This window comes from Cynocephalus volans, chromosome 13 (genome assembly GCF_027409185.1).
Source record: "Cynocephalus volans isolate mCynVol1 chromosome 13, mCynVol1.pri, whole genome shotgun sequence".
Lineage (NCBI taxonomy): Eukaryota > Metazoa > Chordata > Mammalia > Dermoptera > Cynocephalidae > Cynocephalus > Cynocephalus volans.
Window position 1 is genome coordinate 48752499 of NC_084472.1, and position 19735 is coordinate 48772233.

The 19735-nt window shown below is 36.0% G+C and overlaps 1 protein-coding gene across 1 annotated transcript in view; it reads left to right on the plus strand.

Annotated features, from left to right (window-relative positions):
- DCC (DCC netrin 1 receptor) overlaps window positions 1-19735 on the plus strand; it is a 770973-nt gene that overhangs the window by 717566 nt on the left and 33672 nt on the right. The window contains exon 27 of the mRNA XM_063076686.1: window positions 13547-13708. Within this exon, the coding sequence (XP_062932756.1) occupies window positions 13547-13708 (162 nt within the window). The remainder of the gene's footprint in view (window positions 1-13546; window positions 13709-19735) is intronic.

Here is a 19735-nt window from a genome sequence, read left to right on the forward strand (position 1 = left end):
CCTTCCATCAGATCTAGTTGATCTGTCTGTGCTCCTATCCAAGGATCTTATTTGTATCCCTTCCTACCTCCTTAGGGACTCTTCTGCAGTTATCCCTTCCCTTTCCTACATCCTCAGTTTTCCCTTCTTACTGATCACTGCAAGAAGCATCTGTCATGAATCCTGTTTTAAAACACTCACAGCATACCACTTCTTCCTCCAACTAAAGCCTCATTCCTTTTACTGAAAAATTTGAAAAGTCGTCTTTACTCACTTTCTCCTCTTTCTATGCTTTCTTATTGGTTTTAATAAGATTTTAACAGTTACTCTCCACTGAAACCATGGTTGCCAAGGTTATAAATAATTTCCACATTGTCAGATCAAATGGTGAAGTCCTAGAGTCTTAGCAAAATTTGGCACAGATTCTCACTTGTTTTTTTTTGTTTGTTTGTTTAAACGCTTTCTTCCTTGGCTTGCAAATGCCTCTGGTTTTCTTCCTACCACATTAGCTGCTCTTGCTCGGTATCCTTTATTTACTTCCCCTCTTCTTTCTGATCTTTAAGAGTCAGAGAGCGCCCCAGGGCTCAGTCTTCAGGCGTCCTCTTTCTTCAATCTACTCTAACATCTTAGATAATGTCATTTACTATCAATAGCCTTAAGGCTATCTAAATGCTGATGTATCTCATATCCCCAGCATAATCTCTTCCCAAAATCTGCATCAATTTCCATATCAACTGTCAACCTAACTTCTCTAAATGGCTATCTAATGGGCATGGCAGCTGGGTTTAAAACAGAAAGCTTGCTTTTCTATCATTTCCTTTCCCTACCTCCAAACTTGATCATTGTGCTGTTTTCCTCATTTTAATCAATCGTACAACTGTTCATCTATTTACTCTGGTCAGAAACTATAGTTTCCTGCTTCTTTATTCTGATTTTTTCACACCCCAAATTTAACCTTTCACCGAATCCTATTATTTCCTGCTTTCAAAACATGTCCCAAATTTGACCAGTCCTTCCCTTCTTCACTGCTTTACCCTTATCCAAGCCACCAGCAGCTCTTCCAAATTACTAGACTATGGCAATAAGCTTATACTAGTCTCTTTTCTTTAGCTCTTCCCCCCTCCAGTCAGTTGTCTACACAGAAGACTTTCATTATATGAATTGCATTATGTTACTCCTCAGTGATGTTCCATCACATGTAGGACAAAATCCAATAATTTTGCCATATCCTACAAGACCCCATGAGATCCAGCCTCTGGGCTCACCGCTCCCTTTATCTCCTGCTACTCCTCTCTGTAATCCGTCAAAGCCATGTAAGCCTCCTCTCTGTTACTCGGATAATAAGCACATCCCAACTCTTTGCCCAGAATCTTTTTTCATGGGTATTTGCATGGTTCATTCCTCATTTCATTCAGGTCTCTGTTCAACCGACCATTGCCTAACAGCATCTCTGGTCACCTTTGTTATTCTGTGTCACTTTTCGTTACTAATATGTATCACTATCCTACTTACATTTTGTTTTTATCTATTATTTGCTTCCCATATATTATATAACCTTTATGAGAGCACAGATTTTTCTCATTTTGATCACTTTGTATCGCCCATATCCAGAGCAGTGCCTGGGACACAGTAGGCACTGAACCAATGTAATTTAGTCAAATGAATGAATTCATAGTTGTTTCTACTTACTCTGTGCCAGAACTGCCCTGTGCTGCCATATTCTCTGAAATTTGCTATAATAAATGCAAATACTCACATGGCATTTACAATGAACTCCAACTGCTCAAATCACAGAGTAAATACTATTGTTGTGGTTGATTTGCACATGAGGAAACTGAGGCTTGGAGAGTTTAAGTAAGCAGCTGTAGTGACACAGCTAGTAAGTGGCAGAGCCAGAATTTGGACTCAGAAGGTCTGGTTTCAGAGTCCTTGTGCTCCCAGCTTTAATACTCTGTGAAGCTACTGTCCCTTTTCTTTTATACCTTTCACTACACAGAAAGGTACTGGGCACTTAGCTGCCTTCCTTTATTCCCCTTTTAGCCTCTTTCCTCTGGTGACTAAGTTCTATCTATGCCAATTTTCTATAGCTTTCTTCTCAAAAATCACAGTGCTTCAGAATCTTTGTGAAGATTTTCTGTTCCACATGTAATGTCCTCATCTCATAAGTTCCTATATCCTATTGATTTTTTTCCCCCACAGTATTTTTCAAATCCCTGCTATCCTTCCATTCCCCACAGTCATATTTCATTCTCTTCTTTATGACTTCACCCATGAACAGTCAAGGCAGCTTCATAACTAGTCTTCCTGTCTCTATCATTTTTCAGACTCATGTATCTCGCTTGCCAGATTTCTTCTTAAAACAAGTTAAACATGACATCCTGCTTCATAAATTTCTCCAATGGCTCTCGCTGTCTGCCGAGAAAAAACAAAAAACAAAACAAAACAACACAAAAAATACAAACTCCTTAGCATATCAGATTGGAATCTAACTTTCTATTGCTGTCCCCGTATACGTACACTAGATTCTTGCCAAATGAGACTAATCGCCAGTCCACGAGTATGATTGCTCTTCATTTATTCTTTGCCCTGTCCACTTCTTTCCTTTTGGGATGACTCAGTGAGTAGCTCAAACTAACAAAGTTTTATGTATCTTTCAAAGACCAGAGCAGGTATTGATGCCCTCACAAATTATTTTCTGATTGCTTCATCCAGAAATGATGGCTCCGTTTTTTGTTTGTACAGCATTCTTTTAATACCTTTTTTTGTGGCATTTGTTACACATAATACTGCTTTATATGCTTAGGTATTCAAGTTCAAGTTTTCCCTCCTCTAACAGGTTGTGAATTACTTCATGATAGGGAGGTACCGTATCTAATTCATCTTCACATTCACACATCGTATAGCTTAGCACCCAACGTAAAATTGTTGCTTGCTAAATATCTGTCAAATGAATGAATGAATAAGTAAATGTATTATAAAAATACCAAAGGCTCTTTTTTTTTAAAATCAGTTATAAATAGATTGTCTTTTAACAAAATTTTCTGATATATTAAGGGCTGTTAAAATTGTTTTCATTAAACAAGAAAGGAAAGAAAGAGAAATGAAATAAAATCTAACAAATACTGAGAAATTTTGAATATCATTCACTTGGTAAATACCTTGCTAATTATTATTTCATTATATCCTCACAATATTATCATGTGATGAGATTATCTTGATTTTACCTATGGGAAATAGAGACTCAGACAGCTTAAGCAACTTGCTGTAGCATACGCCTGGGCAATAGCTGAGCCTTGATGGCATGCTGCTTTTCCAAAGATAAAGATGGCTTGCATGTCTTACATTGTTCATATCTTCTTTCTTTCTACTTAAAAAAAATGATTTTTTGAAGGTAGCATTTCTAATTTACAAAGATGGAAACTGAGGCTCTGAGAGTCTGAACCCAAAACTTCTGCTCACTCTATCCACCATCCTGTGCTACCTCATATTGTCACCCAGATTTGAGTTTCTCTATGCCTAAACTAACAAACCTTCTCTTATTCTTAGTGTCTTACTCTACATGAATGGGGTCCTTAAAATGGCCAGTAATTTATTTTTATTATTTCTTTCAAATTAATTTTTAAAATTATTTTTAAAAAATTATTTGTTAATGCATGCATGTACATGGTTTTAAACCATTAAATAATTTTATAAAATGTATAAATATATTCTGATTGAGTAATTCCATTCTTAGATAGATTCTAGTCTTGGGTAGAATATACATAATACCCAACAGAAATGAATATGTTCACCAAAGGCACATGCAAGGATGTGCATTATTTGTCATATCACATCTTCATCACCATGGACAAGCACTCTATAGTATATTCATATAATGGGATAGTATGCAACAATACATATGAACAAATTAAACTGACATAAAATGATATGGAAAATCTCACACATATAATGTTACAAGACAGAAACCTAATACATCTACATGATTCCATTTGTGTAAAGTTCAAAAACAAGCAAAATACTGCATGCTGTTAGAATTCAAAAGGGTAGTTACTCTTGACCTGAAGGGCCTATGGGGAAGCTTCTGTTAATGTTCTATTTCTTGCTCTGGATAATGGATACCAGGTATTTCACTTTGGAAAATCACTGAGCACTACACACACAGCATATACTTAAATTAGAAATGAAGGGACAATAGGATATATATATATATATATATATATATATATATATATATACACACATACATAAATAAAATAGCTTTGTCATATCGCATTCTTCTTTAATATCTGAAAGCTCTTGTTGGTGAAACTGTATCCAACAAAAGGAAATTACAACAACATATAACCACAGTTGGTTTTAAAATAAACTCTTAAGCTTTCTGATAAATAAAATAGTCCCTCTTTATCTGAAGTGATTGATAAGGCCTCAGATAACTATGTTGAAAAAACTGTAGTTCTGTATCTTGGCAGAGTTATGGTTTCATTCAGAATAGTGATAAATTTACTTATGGCACTATTTGCAATTACTTAGCTTTACTAGGATATAAAGTCTTGTGTAAAGCAAAACCATAGCATTGCTCAGATTTCTAGTCACACGTATGAAGATGTTTGCTGTTCCATTTAGGAATCATTATTTGCAAGATTTTTTTTTCTTCTCTCATCCTTGACATTTCTTACCTAGACATTCTTCATGCTCTATAAAATGTTAATTAGCAGTTAAAATATATGCTATCTAAAGTTGTTTTTTGGTTCTTAAAACCCCCAGGGAAAATGTATTTAATTTCAAAGAAGGGAAAAATCTGTTTATTTGTCTAAGATTATACTTCTCGGTTGAAAACATGTGGCATGTGCTACTTCTCAGCCCCAAATACACTTCGCAGCTGAGTAAGCTGATGCCTGTGAGGAACATGCCAGCTGATAGCACAGGCAGCAGAAGAACCCAAGTATTTTGATTCCTCAGTCTAATACTCTTTCCCGTGAAATGGTGGCAAAAGGTGACTATTTTTACAATGGCCAAAAAATGTATAATTACATTAATTACAAAAAAATCAGAAGAATCAGGTATAATTTTTCTGAATTAAAAATATATATATAAGGATCATGTACTGGCTTTCCTGGGAATCAGACTCTAAGACAGAGATTAGAAAACAGGAGATTTGTTGGCAGGGGTTTTCTGGAATAACAGCTATGAGGGTAAAGGACACAGACGGGAGCGACAGAGAAATTGAACTGGTGAAGTTTAACAGAGGCCTCAGCTGAGCTGGGATTGTCCTTCAGAGTTGTCCTAAATGAGGAAAGGGGAGCTGGCCTTATTTTTCAGGTGACCTTCTATGCAGGCTGTGCCCAAGAACAGGGGTGTAGTAACTTTGCACCTTCCTTTGGCTGAGAGCAATTCCTGGAGAGAGATTTAGATTTACATTACATTTCTAGAATTTTATGACACAATGGAATGTAACTATTTGTGTGGCCATTTTCAACCCATTTTCTTCTGGAAAATTCTGGAGTAAAGGAGGAGAATAATAATGAGGAAGAATATAGATTGAAGCAGATAACTTATAAGATCTCATCGGTAATAAAACTCTAGTAATTCAATGTACTAGAGTTTGTTGGACAGAATCTGTTTGAATTTCATTTTTTCCCTTTTTACTCTTTCTCTGTAAATATTTGAGAGAAAAATAATGTAAAATCAGCCTTTAAAGAAAAAAAGAACAAAAGAAAAAAAGATAGCCTGAATGGTCTAGCAGAAAGACAGATGCAAAGGAAGTCATAGAGTTTTGCTTTGCGGTAGTTTGGGAGCTACTTCTGGCTATGGTTTGTGGAATGTCCTAGAAAGAACATTCACTATGAGAGCCAATTCTTTTCTTCCCTTTCTCACTTTCTGCCTTGGTCACTTGGCTGCAGAACGCAAACGATGAGTTGGAGAAGCTGTGGAGAAGTGAAACAAAGCTGCACGATAAAAGGATTTTAAAAACTGGAGTTGTTTGGCTGTAGGTCCTGTATTACCAGAAGGCCCACTTCCACACAGATAGACATTGCGAGGCACTGGCCTGTGAGTGGCTAATCCTAGCCTCTAGGACATTGGCTCCCAACTTAGTGTTCTTGTTTGACCCTTGCATCCGTGGCATGAGAAGCCAGTCAACAGGCTTCTGGGACTGAGCATTCATTCCATCACCCTCATGGCTGCCCACCACCAACCAAGAATGTTTTCTTAGGAGTAATGAGTGCAAACAAAGGATCCATTACTGTAAACATCAACAGCACACAAATTTTCAGCTATTCAGAACTGTGGGAGCTGTGGCAAAGAGCAGAGATTCAAAGGTCATTTAAATTTACATTAGAAATTGTATCATTGTATTATATGTGATTCCAAATACTGATTTGATTACAACAAAGATCAGTTTAAGAAACAAGCAAACAGAAAGGACATTGTTGGGGGGAGGGGGGAGGGAGAAGGGAGGGAGGTTTTGGTGATGGGGAGCATTAATCAGCTACAATGTATATCGACAAAATAAAATTAAAAAAAAAAAAAAAAAAAAAAAAAAAAAAGATCAGTTTATCCTTTGAGTCTTGAATGACATGCTTCAGTCCTCCTCTCACTACGAAATTTTACAAGAAACAATGTTTTTTATGCGCTTCTATAGCCCCACAATGCCATGTGTACTGTGCCCTGCTTTGTACACTGCAATGGCTTTGTATAAAAATGGACTTAAAACAGTCATTGTGAATGAGTGATATTTGAAAACACAGAGATGGTTTCTTGGTAGTTCCATAAGCAAATGAATTTTTAAATAAAACTTATTAATTAGTGATTCTGCTGAATTATCAAAATCAGCAAGTCAGCAGGATTGTACACAGTTAAGCTATGGCTTTTAAGTTCAAAAGGTGCTTGTATGGAGTAGAGAATTGTGCTTTTAGGAAGGATTTTACAAAACAAGAAATGGCTTGTTTCTCAAATACAAAGGAATAATCAAAAGGGGATCTGGCAAAGAGTGACTGAAAGTAAGAATTTTAGATGATGCAGTGTAAATACAATACAAACTTAGATTTTAGAAAGGTTTTCTAGAGCAAAATAAAAAATACAAATCCCTTTCTTTTTAAGATGTATGTCACCTAATTTAATTTGTAATGTCTTAGAGATTTCTACAACAAAATGTGCTATCTTTTATTTCAGGATCTTTCCTGTCTGAATCAAGATTTTTGAGGGGTCTGGAATAACTTATAAATGAGTGAGGGAAATGTGTTCACCGTGTCTTGGGAATGTTACTCTGGTCTGCTTAGAAGGAAGAAGTATGATACCTTAAGCTTAACTGGAAGGAATCCTACAGACCCAGATCATAACACATCTTGCCTAAAGCCTAATTTTCTGTCCGATACTCATGGCATCAAAATGTATATCCAGATATTCACAACTATTTCATATTTCTGGACTTCATAATCATATCTCATTCAGGAAGATCTCAGTTGAGAAGACCCAGGTAGGAGGGAGTGAAGGCTACAGGAGGTTGCAGGGGTCTTAAAGTTTCCTGCTTACTTGTGCATTTCATTTGCTCTTAATACATTTTTATAGCTACACTTAATATATTTTTATAGCCACTGGGCCAGTCCATCCCCACATCATATCTCATCTCGTAAAAGTGTGTATAAACCACATTAAAAATGGGCTGGCTAGACTTCGATCAATTAAGGGCTTTCCCTTAGCTTATAAATTACAGAGCCAGAATTTGAATCCAAATTTTGTTTTATGATCATAATTTCAGTTCTTTTTCTCCTCTGGGGGAAGAGCTTTTCTTTCCGATTTCAAAAACCTTACGGGGTCATAATTCTCTCAGGTTCAAATTTGAATAAAAATCACTCTTTATTTGACTCTATCTTAATGTATTGCAGTCCTTTTTTCAAATGTAAGACAAGTGTTTTAAATGATATTTCCAATGCAATGGTATTCAGTCCCGTCTTAGGTGGCTCTGTTGGAGCCCTGCAAATCAGTGACAATAACCAGCATCTGTGGGGTACTGACTCCTGCCCCCCACTCTGTTGCACTTCTCTGCGGATGATCTCTTTAATCCCCACGACCACACCATAAAACTGGTACTATTCTCCTCTCCAGTTATAGACGGGGAAACAGAAGTAGAGAGGTTGAACAATTTGCTCAAGTCAATGTACATAAAATTATCATTGTATAACATATTACCCCAAAATGTAGCATCATAAAACAATAATCGTTTACTTTCTCAACAGCTTCTGAGAGTCAGGAATCAGGAGCAAGTCAGCTGGATGGCTCTGGCTCAGAGTCCCAAGCTGGCATGTCCTCAAGACATGACACCTGGCCTTTCCCAGAGTGAGTGATCTAAGAGACAGAGAGAAATAGCAAGCAATCTTTTAAAACCTAATCTTGGAAGTGGCATACCATCATTTCTGCCACCTTCTACTGGTCACCAGACCAACCCTGGTAAAATGTGCAGGGGATCTCATGAGGATGTGCATACCATGAGGTGGGATCATCTTAGATACTGGCTATGACACTTATTCACTAGCAGGTGGCAGAACTAGGTAATGGACCCAGGCAGTTCGACTTCAGCATTTTGGTGGGCTCTTTACTACCATTTTAATAATAACTACAAATCACATATTTGTGAATGTTGTTTCTTTCCCCAAAGGAGCCCTTAATGACATTTGTGGATACTTGTGGATGCCATTCTGGGACACCTGAATGTCAAAGAATACCTGAAAATGTAAAGGAGATATGAATATTTATCAAGGGCAATAGACACTAAACTCCCAAATATTCCTGATATATTTATATACAGGTCATCGCAGAAAAGGGACGGTAGGAAGAAGCAGAGTGAGAAATCATTTCACTCAGTCTTTCCACCTCAACCTACCATTATGCTTATTGTATATGGCCCCCTCTACTCTTCAGAAAATCTCTCAATTCTGTCAAGTACCGTGCTGAGAAATATCTAGGGAGGGTTTTATTTCTTAAAATTTGTAGCTTTTAAAAAAATCTTCACTTTAGAACTCCTACAGGTCGCATTTAGTGCTAACATTTTAAAGAATGTTGTAAATGTTTTCAAATACCAAAGTGCCCCTGTTCAGGGAGCTTTGTAATTTGGTGAGGGAATTTCTACTTGAAAAATCTTTGTGCATCAGTGTCAGATATAAATTCAATTGTCAGCAGGCTGTGTCAAGACAGATTTCTTGTCATATTTGGCCAGAGAGCAGTGATTTATTGAAAATGCTTGATGTTATCCCTCTCCAAGCTGTTTTACATAAACATATCAGTGCAGCAAATGCTTTGAGTTGGGGTGTGTGTGTGTGTGTGTGTGTGTGTGTGTGTGTGTGTGTGTGTGTGTGTTTGTGTGTGTGTGTGTGTGTGTGTGTGTGTTTCTGGCTCTAAAAACTGACATCTAGAGGAAAAATATCAAAAGATACATGAATACACATAGGGCTTTATTCAATTTACTTTAGGATGATTATTTTTGTTATAAATAAATGTAGACTTCTGTGCCCTTTCAGAAATGAAACATAGATCAAAATACTTCAAAACCAAAGCTTCAGAATACTGACTATTCTATTTCATGTCAGTAAATAAAATAATGAGCATTTTTGAGATGCAGAATCATAAAGTAGATGTACTATTTTTTAAAGAATTTTCATTATTTGCAAACCCTTTGTAATAAGGTCAGTGGCCAAAATTCAAGACTACTAGAAAGAAAAAATTTCTTTCTTCAGTAATAAAGGACTCAACTGGAATATAAATTTAGTCTCTTGGGTTCTCTTAGTTCTCTAACTTATAGATTCTGTGGGTTGCCAAATTGTTTTATGTTTCTCCATCCAAATTTATTTGGCTTTGTACCAGAGATACTTACAGAACTCTTTTTCTAAGTGTATTATAAAATGTTGGTTAATAACATTATTGCTTATATTATAATAATATAATAATGTTGATGAGGAAATATGCACAATTTGTGTAGTGGGTGTCTTCTGTATCTAAAGGAGACTGTCATTGTCACATTTATTGATGAATAAAAATTGTCAATACATGGAATGTTTTACAACCTGACAATCAACCAGAATGATTATGCAGTGATCCCGTTTGATCAGTAACATGGGTGAAATAATTCAACTGACTGCCTTGGAATCTGGGAATTTGAATTGTATAAAAACAGACTTTATGCCATTGTATGGTTTTTATTACAAATGTGTTCAAGACTACTATTATTATTATTATAGCTGTAGTAACTAAATACCGCACAAGACTAAATAATACATCTAGCCACTTAAAAAGTCTCCAGTGGGTTAAAATGGCAGATTTCTAAATGGTACTGCTAGAAATTCTTCTTTTTAACTCACTTGACAATGTGAAGTATCTCTAGTACTGCACAGTGAGAGATACAAAGACAACAAAATTATAACCTTATAACCTCTTTTTTTATGGAATTTATTATCATTTTGGCTGGTATTTGGCTTGAGACTCTGATTCTTTTTAAAAGTTTCTTTGTTGTTTTTAAATTTTTCCTTTTTCTGGAGTGAGTATTAGTATATCTACAATTTACTTTTTGTATAAAAAATATTTATTCTGAAATTTTAATTCAAGTCTTTTCTAAAATAATTTAGAAAAACTATGTATTCCCTCACACATTTTAAATTTAATATTTAAAATATTTTCTTATAAGTTAAATATCTGTGAAATATGAAAGTTTACTCTCTTTTAAGTAAATCCAGAAATATAAAAATGCCATTGTGATTTGAATTTCACCATTGTACCTTTACAAAATACATGTGGGAGCTCCTCTTTAACAGACAAAAATTTACATCACTTTTTACTCCTGAAACTAGTATCTACAATTCACTTTCCCCACAGAATAATATACAAATGAGATCTATTTTTATGATTAAGTCTTTTACTGATTATCTTACTTCTTTGCAGCAAAAAATTTTTTAAAACTGAAATATTATTTTATATTTCTATCTCCTGTGGACATAAGTCTTAAAACTGTTATTTTTTTCTTCTGGATTAGCATTGCAATTAGTGTTTCTGCACAATTATGTATAAAGTCAGATTTTATTGGAATTTTATCATTTAATGACATGAATGGGGCTTTTTTTGTATGTTAATTGCATATAACCATGTATGAATGTTACTTATTGCATAAATTCTATTCCAATATTTTCTTTTCATCAATCTAAACACTGAAAAGCCTTGTTTGCTCATATGTATGGGTGTTAGAATAATGAGATTTTTATAGCAATCACTCAATGATTTGAACTTCTCCCAAATTACATGCCAAAATCAAACAGTGAACTTATATTCCGTTATTTTAAATAATCTTTTAACTAACAATGAGATGAGATTCTTCAATTATGCTGCAAGTAAAAGTTTTAGAAACCATCTGGCTGCAAAAGTATGTGTTTCTTATTCAAGCTATTTATTTTTTTATTCTCTAGGAGATAAAAATCTATACCAAAACTTATCAAGTAATCATGATCACATGGAAGTAGAGAGTAGAATAGTGGTTAACAGAGGCTGGGGAGGGAAAGGGGACAAGAGAGATAGGGAGAGACTGGTCAATGGGTGCAAAGTTACAGCTAGATGACCAGAATATGTTCTTGAGTTCTATTGCACAGTAGGGTGACTATGTTTAACAATAGGTATTATATTGTATATTTCAAAATAGCTACAAGAGAAGATTTTGAATATTCTTATCACAAAGAAATGATAAATGTATGAGGTGATGGATAGGCTAAATACCCTGATTTGATTTTTACACAATTTATACATTGTATTGAAACATCATACTGTATCCCATAAATATGAACAATTATTATGTGTGAATTAAAAAGAAAATACAAAAAGTAGTCCTACAAATTTTTTCCACTTATTGGCACCTTGTGTAACAAATATATAAAAACGGAGTTAGGAAAATTGAAACATCACTTATAATGTAACTTTATAAAGCAATTTTTTGATAAAATGTTTTATCTTATTAAATAATGTTTTTGATTCTATTTAGGGGAAATACCCGTCTTGTAACTTATTTAGCAGAATCTTTCCTCATTGTCAAACCAGTCAATCAAAACTCTTTATCTGAAAAAATCTGACTTGGTTTTTCAATTAAAATAAACATGTTCATATACATTTCAAGAATATTATAGGGCCGAGACCGTGGCGCACTCAGAGAGTGCGGCGCTGGGAGGGCAGCGTCGCTCCCGCTGTGGGTTCAGATCCTATATAGGAATGGCCGGTGCACTCACTGGCTGAGTACCGGTCACGAAAAAGACAAAAAAAAAAAAAAAAAAAAAAGAATATTATAAATACACTGAAAAAACCAACTCTGGAATGCAGTTTTAAAAGCTAGTTTACTAGTAGCAGCCCTTTTAATTTAAAATGTCCATTTAATAAAATTAATCTGCATTTTAAATTTAGAAAATGTAAAAAACAGCATGTTATTTCTTATTGAATTATAGTAATAGCACAATGTAATTTGTGTCTATAATTATGAATTATGAACTTATTTATTAGATGAGGAATATGGTTAAAAAAAGAAAGGTTTTCCTTTGGTAAATGTGCATGTAGGTACCTGTTGAACTCCAATGATTGGCATTAGAGAATAATTAAACAAAAATCACATATACAAGGTATTTCAAAAAGTTAGTAGGAAAATAGAATTAAAAGAGAAAATGAATCCTTCCACAGAATTTTTGAAGTACCCTCATATAGCAGTAATAACATAATTAATTTCATAGACAGACATATACTGCCAAAACTGATCATTTCTGTAGCCAGCTTAAATTTTATTTTCTGGTAATAAGTGATAGGGAATACAAAACATTTTATAAGATAATGTAAGGTGGAGATTGACTACAACTAGAATAAATATTTCATAATATGATATAGTTGAGTAACTATTAAATAATAGAATTAAACAATACTAAGTAAAAGATATTCTGAGTTTTATATCTGTTCGTTCTAGCTCATGTAATTGAAAAGGTTGGTATTCTCAGAAAACATTCAGTTACATGTAAAATAACGTGTCACTCACCTGCACTGCTTTGGCTATTACAAGGTATTTTCTATTTAAAGGTAAATCCCAAGTGTGAGTATTGTGAATATACCCTATTTTTCTCTCTTTAGACTATCCCTCAATAGCAATACATGCTTTTGCAGAATTAGTGGGCAATTCCCAACACTTTCTCAGCCCAGCCTATACAATATATTTGATTTGTGAACAACCTAACATTTCTAATGCCTTAGAAGAAAGAATGAGACAAACGAACAAAAAGACCAAACATTAAGGTGGCTTTATGGTAACTTGATTAATCATTTCTTTGTTTGGAACCATGGAAAATTTTAAGCCGCTGGGTGGTGTTCCATAATAAGATGCTTGAGGAGTGAACTGTCTTTTCTAATGTAAGAAGAGGGGTTTGTAGAATGACTTACGTAAGGGAGCCTATGTGATACTATGAAGAGTGTGCATGGATGGAAGGATCTGAAAATTCAGCTGTATCCTTTTTGCTTGTTAGTTGAATACACAGGATTCAAAAAAATCATTAACATCTTTGTTTTGCAGCTGTCGTGAGTGCCATCCCTGTGCCAACCCTAGAAAGTGCCCAGTACCCGGGAATCCTCCCCTCTCCCACCTGTGGATACCCTCACCCGCAGTTCACTCTCCGGCCTGTGCCATTCCCAACGCTGTCAGTCGACCGAGGCTTCGGAGCAGGAAGAAGTCAGTGTAATGCATTTTCCTTTCTTTTTCATAATAACAAAGGAGTAATAGCAAGGATGTCTTGGCAAAAGTGTATCATTTTGACCTTTTTATCCCTTGGAAAGATGGATTGACCTGTGACCCTGGTACTAGGATTTTCTTTTCCAACATTGTCAGTCCCTTGGATCCTAGCTCTCATGCTTTTAGACTGATTTCCTGGGAGTCTTTCCACAGCACACTCCACTGACAGACAATATGATAATATGAGGATAGGAAGGTCAAGTGATTCTATAAAACAATGATGTGGTGGGTGCTGGAATTAATATGTCCTGCTCACTAGGAAGTTCCTAATCAAGTGATATCTTCCATCATATTCTCACTTAGTTTCTGTTGGTTGTATTTAAATATGCCACATTGATTCCTGATGAACCAATACTTGGATGGCTGCTTTAGCATTCTTTAATCAGTTAAATATCTCTTCACCTTTAAGAATTATTACTGAGGGGCTGGCTGGTTAGCTCAGTTGGTTAGAGTGTGATGTTATGACACCAAGGTCAACGGTTCAGATTTCCATACTGGCCAGCTGCTGAAATATATATATATAAAATAATTAATTATCAGGGAAAAAAAGATTTCCAATTTCCAAAGTAATATTTCATTTATTTGAAGGAAGGTAGGAATGGAAGGAGACTCTCAAGCTATTATACACACTTTACACACCCTGGTGATTTCTCATGATTTCTCATGTGCCATTTGACTTTTTTTTTTTTTTCTTTCTCTGAGCACAGCATTTTAAAATCGATTTTATGGCTTTCATCTCTTAGTTAAGAACAGGTGACTCAGCAGCTCATGTGAGATAGGATGTTTTGTAATACCTATGATGGTAACAGCAATAAAATATATTTGTGAGATAAGCTATATTTTTCCAACCCAACAGAGACAGCTCTAAGAAATCGTAAATCCTCTAGATGTAGCAAGGTTAGAATTAAAAGGCATCAAAGATCTGCCAAGGGGGAATTAGATTTATTTCCTCTTTTCTCAGTGCACATCGCATCCACAGAATAGAGTTGTGTGCAAAAGCTTGAGGAAAAATAGCCCCCCAAACCATATTGAAAGGAATTAAATGAAAAAGATGTGGGAAGTCTAACAGCCCCAAATTTCCAAATTCCAAGACAACTAGAAACACAATTCCAGTCAAAGAATTCAGAAGACACAGTCTCTTCTTCACTTCTGAAATGAACTCTACGCAACAGAAAAGGGAAGTTTTTTGTTTTAGTTTAGTATTCTCCTCATTGGTTCATTGTCTACTACATTCTTTTGATTTCATCTATATTCTCTGACTTTAAAAGGAAGTATAAAAAAAAAAAATGTGTAGAATGACCTTTATCTGGTTCTTCCAACATGACTGATACAACAGAAGTTCGCTATTTTTTTTACTGGTAATTAACTATTTATTTTTATTCATGGTGTGTTTATTTCTTTTCCTTTTTTAAATGCATAGTCATTCTCCTCTTGTAAATTTATTTATTGAGGTCCGACATCCCACTTATACTTTCCTTTTATTTCTTGAGTTGGTGCAGCGTGTGAAACTCTTCTATTGAATCATGTGAAAAATGACCCCAAAAGCTAAAGTTTAATGAAAAAAGGAGTAGTTTCTTTCATTTCGTTTTTAATCCATGATTAAAAGATATTTGGTCTCACGCGCTACCCTGGTGCAGATTTTGATAGAGGGGAGGCTGTGGATATGAGGGTTCAGGGGATATTTGGGAAATCTCTGTACCTTCCACTCAATTTTGTTGTGAATTTAAAATGCCTCTAAAAAATTAATTAATTAATTAATTAATTAAAACATTTAGTCTCTTTAGTAGATTTTTTGTTTTAAACTTTAAGTGAGGATTATTAATAAAAGTAATTATATAACTATTACATAATATAAAATAGAACATAAATGTAGCCTACATAATAAAACTATTATATATAGTTATATAAATAAATGATTCTTTGTAAAGCAGTCAGTAATTGTTGAACTTTATCTAAAATCACAAAACAATGGACATTGTATTCCGGGCTAAGAATTTATAGATGTTTAAAATATATATTCAGTCACTCATCAAGTATTTTTGCATAACCTATATACAATCCAAAAGGAATAGGATCTCATATGTATTCTACGTGATTGCTTAGAAAAGAAAAAATAAATAAGCACCCTCTTTTCTAGGAAACCAAATATTCTCTACATCACTGTCAGAAGCAGTTAACTTCCAGCTATTCGGTATTGGTTTCTAAATGCCTTATACTACAGTAAACATCCCTGTTCTCTCTCAAGCAGAAAACATTTCATGATTCTTGGTGGAGACGTCTTATTAGTTACCTTGAGAAACAGAGAAAGGCACACGTAGGAAAAGAAAAATTTGATTTTGCCAAGTGTGGAGAGAGACTCTCTTTCCTCCAAAGTTATCTGAAAGACCTTCGAGTTTTACACGAGATGAATCACTGAAGCCCTGCCCCAAAGATCTGCTTTCTGCACAAATAAAGCTGAATTTCTCTATGACCATGAGAAAGGAAAGATAATTACACATACATTTGCATTACACATCCTCTGACCCATCAATAAAGATTTACATAGTTGTGATGGAAAAATATTTCCTCTTCTTATTACATAACTACATCTCCGATCCTAGCCTCCATAGGCAAATGAAGTGTCCCTGGGAAACAGTGAGCTGCACTGTAATATGAAAACTTCAACAGATAGGTAATCTTGGGGCCTCATTTCTGCAAATCATTATAAAGTTGGTGTCACCATTTCCTCATCTTTGAAACAGGTGGATGGTAGAGGAGAAGGCCAAATGATTTCCACTATTCCTTTCAGTTCTGACATTGTCATAGTGGGAAGGCTGGTCAGTTTCATCCATGCTATTTTTCTGCCCCAGTTCTCCCCCAAATTGGAAATCAACTAACAAATGTGGAACTTGGCCTGGGCAGAGTTCAAGGGTTACTCTCTAGAGTCTTTTCAAAAAGCTAGGCTATGAGGAACTGGGATTACTCAGAAATATTGCATGATGCTGTTCTTTGGGGATTAATGAGTGGATTGGGTTCCTAGAGATGTTCATGTCTCAAAGCCTTTGCTTAGAGTTATCGGTGTGCTATATTTCTATCAAATATTGCAGTTTTAGATAGCAGAATAATCCTCATTTCCATTTTGCAATATTTTTGCCAGTTATTCTGCAGCAATTATTTATATGTGTTGACATTAATTATTATAAAATGCCTTGAGATTTGACTCTGCTGTGTAATTGCATGTTATTTGTACAACGAATTCCGACTATTTCATCATTTGAAAATGAACGTCTTGCCAGTACGTATTTGATTCTCACTCTATACTCTGAATTGCAGGGAAGCTGCACTTTGTAGGCAAAAGGAGCTTTTCTTTGCTTTCAGAGCTCTTAGCACAGCTAAATGTCATGTCACTGAGCCAATTTGTTTCACACAGGTGTCCTGAAACTGGTGCCTGAACTGGCCAAAGAGGCTCATCTAAAATGAGAGCATTTCTCTGGTGGAGCAGTTGCTATTCTATTTGTTTCAGTGTTTTCACTGCCTTGAATGTCAGCCCAGTTCCGAAAGCATTGATTTTCCTACACTTAAAATATAAGAATTACAAATTATCTATGGAAACCCTATATTTTGTTCATTGTATTAATTTTGAACAAAACAAAAACATTCCCCTGTAGACTGGTGATACCTTCAGTCCCAAGGTTGGGCCCTCCCATTTCCACCTAATATAGTAGACACTTTCCTTTTCCCAGTGAGTGGTAGAAGGATGGATTTTGCTGAAAAGTTGGTCCATCTGTATCAAAAGCCACATCATGACGTTTGCAGCAGGAATCATGGTGTTCAGCTGATAGCCAGAGGATGAAGGACTAGGCATGCAGATAATTTTTGTTTTTAGAGGTGCTGATGAGAAGCCAAGGCATTCAAGAGAGTAGGATTGGGAGTGATCAAAAAGTTGTAGAGATATTATCAGAATTCATGTGAAATATAAAGTTAGTGTCAAAGTAAGAGACTGAATTTCAGAAGACTAAAAAATTGCACATATATTTGATTAAACTTATGATCACAATAATATTTTAACATAGATTTCTTTCATTTCAAAAATGCAGAAGAAATATAAAAGGAAAAATTTTTTAAAAAGAAGGAAGAAAAAAGGGAAGACACAACAGATTATTTTCTTTAAGTGGCTAAAGCAGTTACTAAAATATGATGTGGGTTAATTGTAATCCATCTTCAATGGAAAGAAGTACCTAAGTCAGGTTCCCAAGGAAAATTGTGAGATTTCTTTCCCTGGACAGGTATTTTTAATGTGATGATATGGACACTTTAATAAAAAACAGCCCATTGAAGATTAAAAAAAGGATCAGAGAGAAGCAGCCTCAGGAACCTCATTTGTGAATCAAGCAGTTTACAGAGAAATTAAGATACTTCAGTCAAGTGGAAGCTAAAGCATTTTAAGCTCCCCATAATTTCTCCCCTGAGACTATAAACCCCTTGTGATGAATAATTCCCTCCATCCCAAGTATTACCTCTAGAGCCCTTTCTGAAAGAGCTTATTTTTCCCGCCTAACCAATTCCTGCAATCTAACACTTCATAAGTATCCTTTGGGATCTATGGTTTGAAAGAAGTGCAGCAAAGAGACCCACATCAAAGTAGACCTTCCTATGGGAACAAGGAGTGTGCACAGGACCCATGACCTCACTCTAGGCCAGTGGCACAAAGGTGCCCTTGGTTGAGTAGTGGCTAAATAATCAAGCCTTTATTTGGACAATTGACCATTGGTCATTTTCTCCTTAGACTAAATATGAGTCCAAAGTAAAACTTGCATAATTTTCTTTGTCTCTAAAACTAAACTCTCAGCCATCTTATTACAACACCGTGATTGAGTACACACAACTGTTCCTCTCCCCTTTACAGTCTTACTAGCAATTTGGCTCCTTATAACACTTATCTGAATGTCCCATTCCCTTGACCCATATTTGAGAACCAACATCAGCAAGGATTTGCCTTAGTGTTTAGCCCCAGAACCTTAATCTTGAGATTTGGCACACATCTTTCCCTCCCCCTCCTTCTTTGATAGGATTTCCTAGCCCAGAGATAAGTCACTTCTATTCAAACTCTTCTAGCCCTCAGGAATCTCTCCAATTTTCTGTCTTGGTTACATTTTCCTTGTTTAAAGAAATCTTTTATGAAGTCTCAGCCTGTTCTTTGGCTCTGGTTGCTTTATGCTTACATCTTGTCCTCAGCCAACACTATATCTTCCCACCTCCATCTTTGAATGGGATAAGCTAGGAGGCTGCTGCGTGGCCCAGAGGACCTCTAAATCCTTCTGAATATAAAAGAATGAGTACACGTTTTTTTGCTTCCTCTCGCCATGTGATCTGCTTGTACCCACTGGCTGTCTGCCCCTTTCCATCATGAGTAGAAGCAGCCTGAGGCCTACGCCGGATGCAGCTGTCCCAGAATTGGAAAAACAGAAATCTGAAGCTAAAGATAGAAAAGTTCTAGAAATTCTGCAAGTCAAGGATACTGAAATACAAGAATGGAAACAGTTGGGGGGAGTTCTGGTCAAGATGGCAGAATAGTCGGTTCCTGGTGTCACTCTCTCCCACAGAATGACCAATTTGCAACCATTAAGGATCAACCACAGAAGACCAGAGATCTGCGCTGGAACAGGCAGGAACTGTGTGCTGCGGGACACTAGTTCAGGTTGTTCCCCACGGTGTAGAGAGACTTTAGAGCATCTGGGCCTACATGCCCTGAGCCTGCTGGGCCCGAGAAAGCAGGTGAGGGAGGATTCCAGCCCAGGCTGGTCCCCACTGCTGGGAGAAACTTAAGAGGCTCGGGGCACCCACAATGCAAGCGAGCCATGCTGGATAAGGCAGGCGGGGTGAGACTTCCAGCCCAGGCTGTTCTCCACCCCCAGGAGAGACTTAGGAGCCTCAGACCCCTCACCCTGAGCCAGCCATGCCAGAGAAGGCAGTCAGGTGGGACCTCTGGCCTGG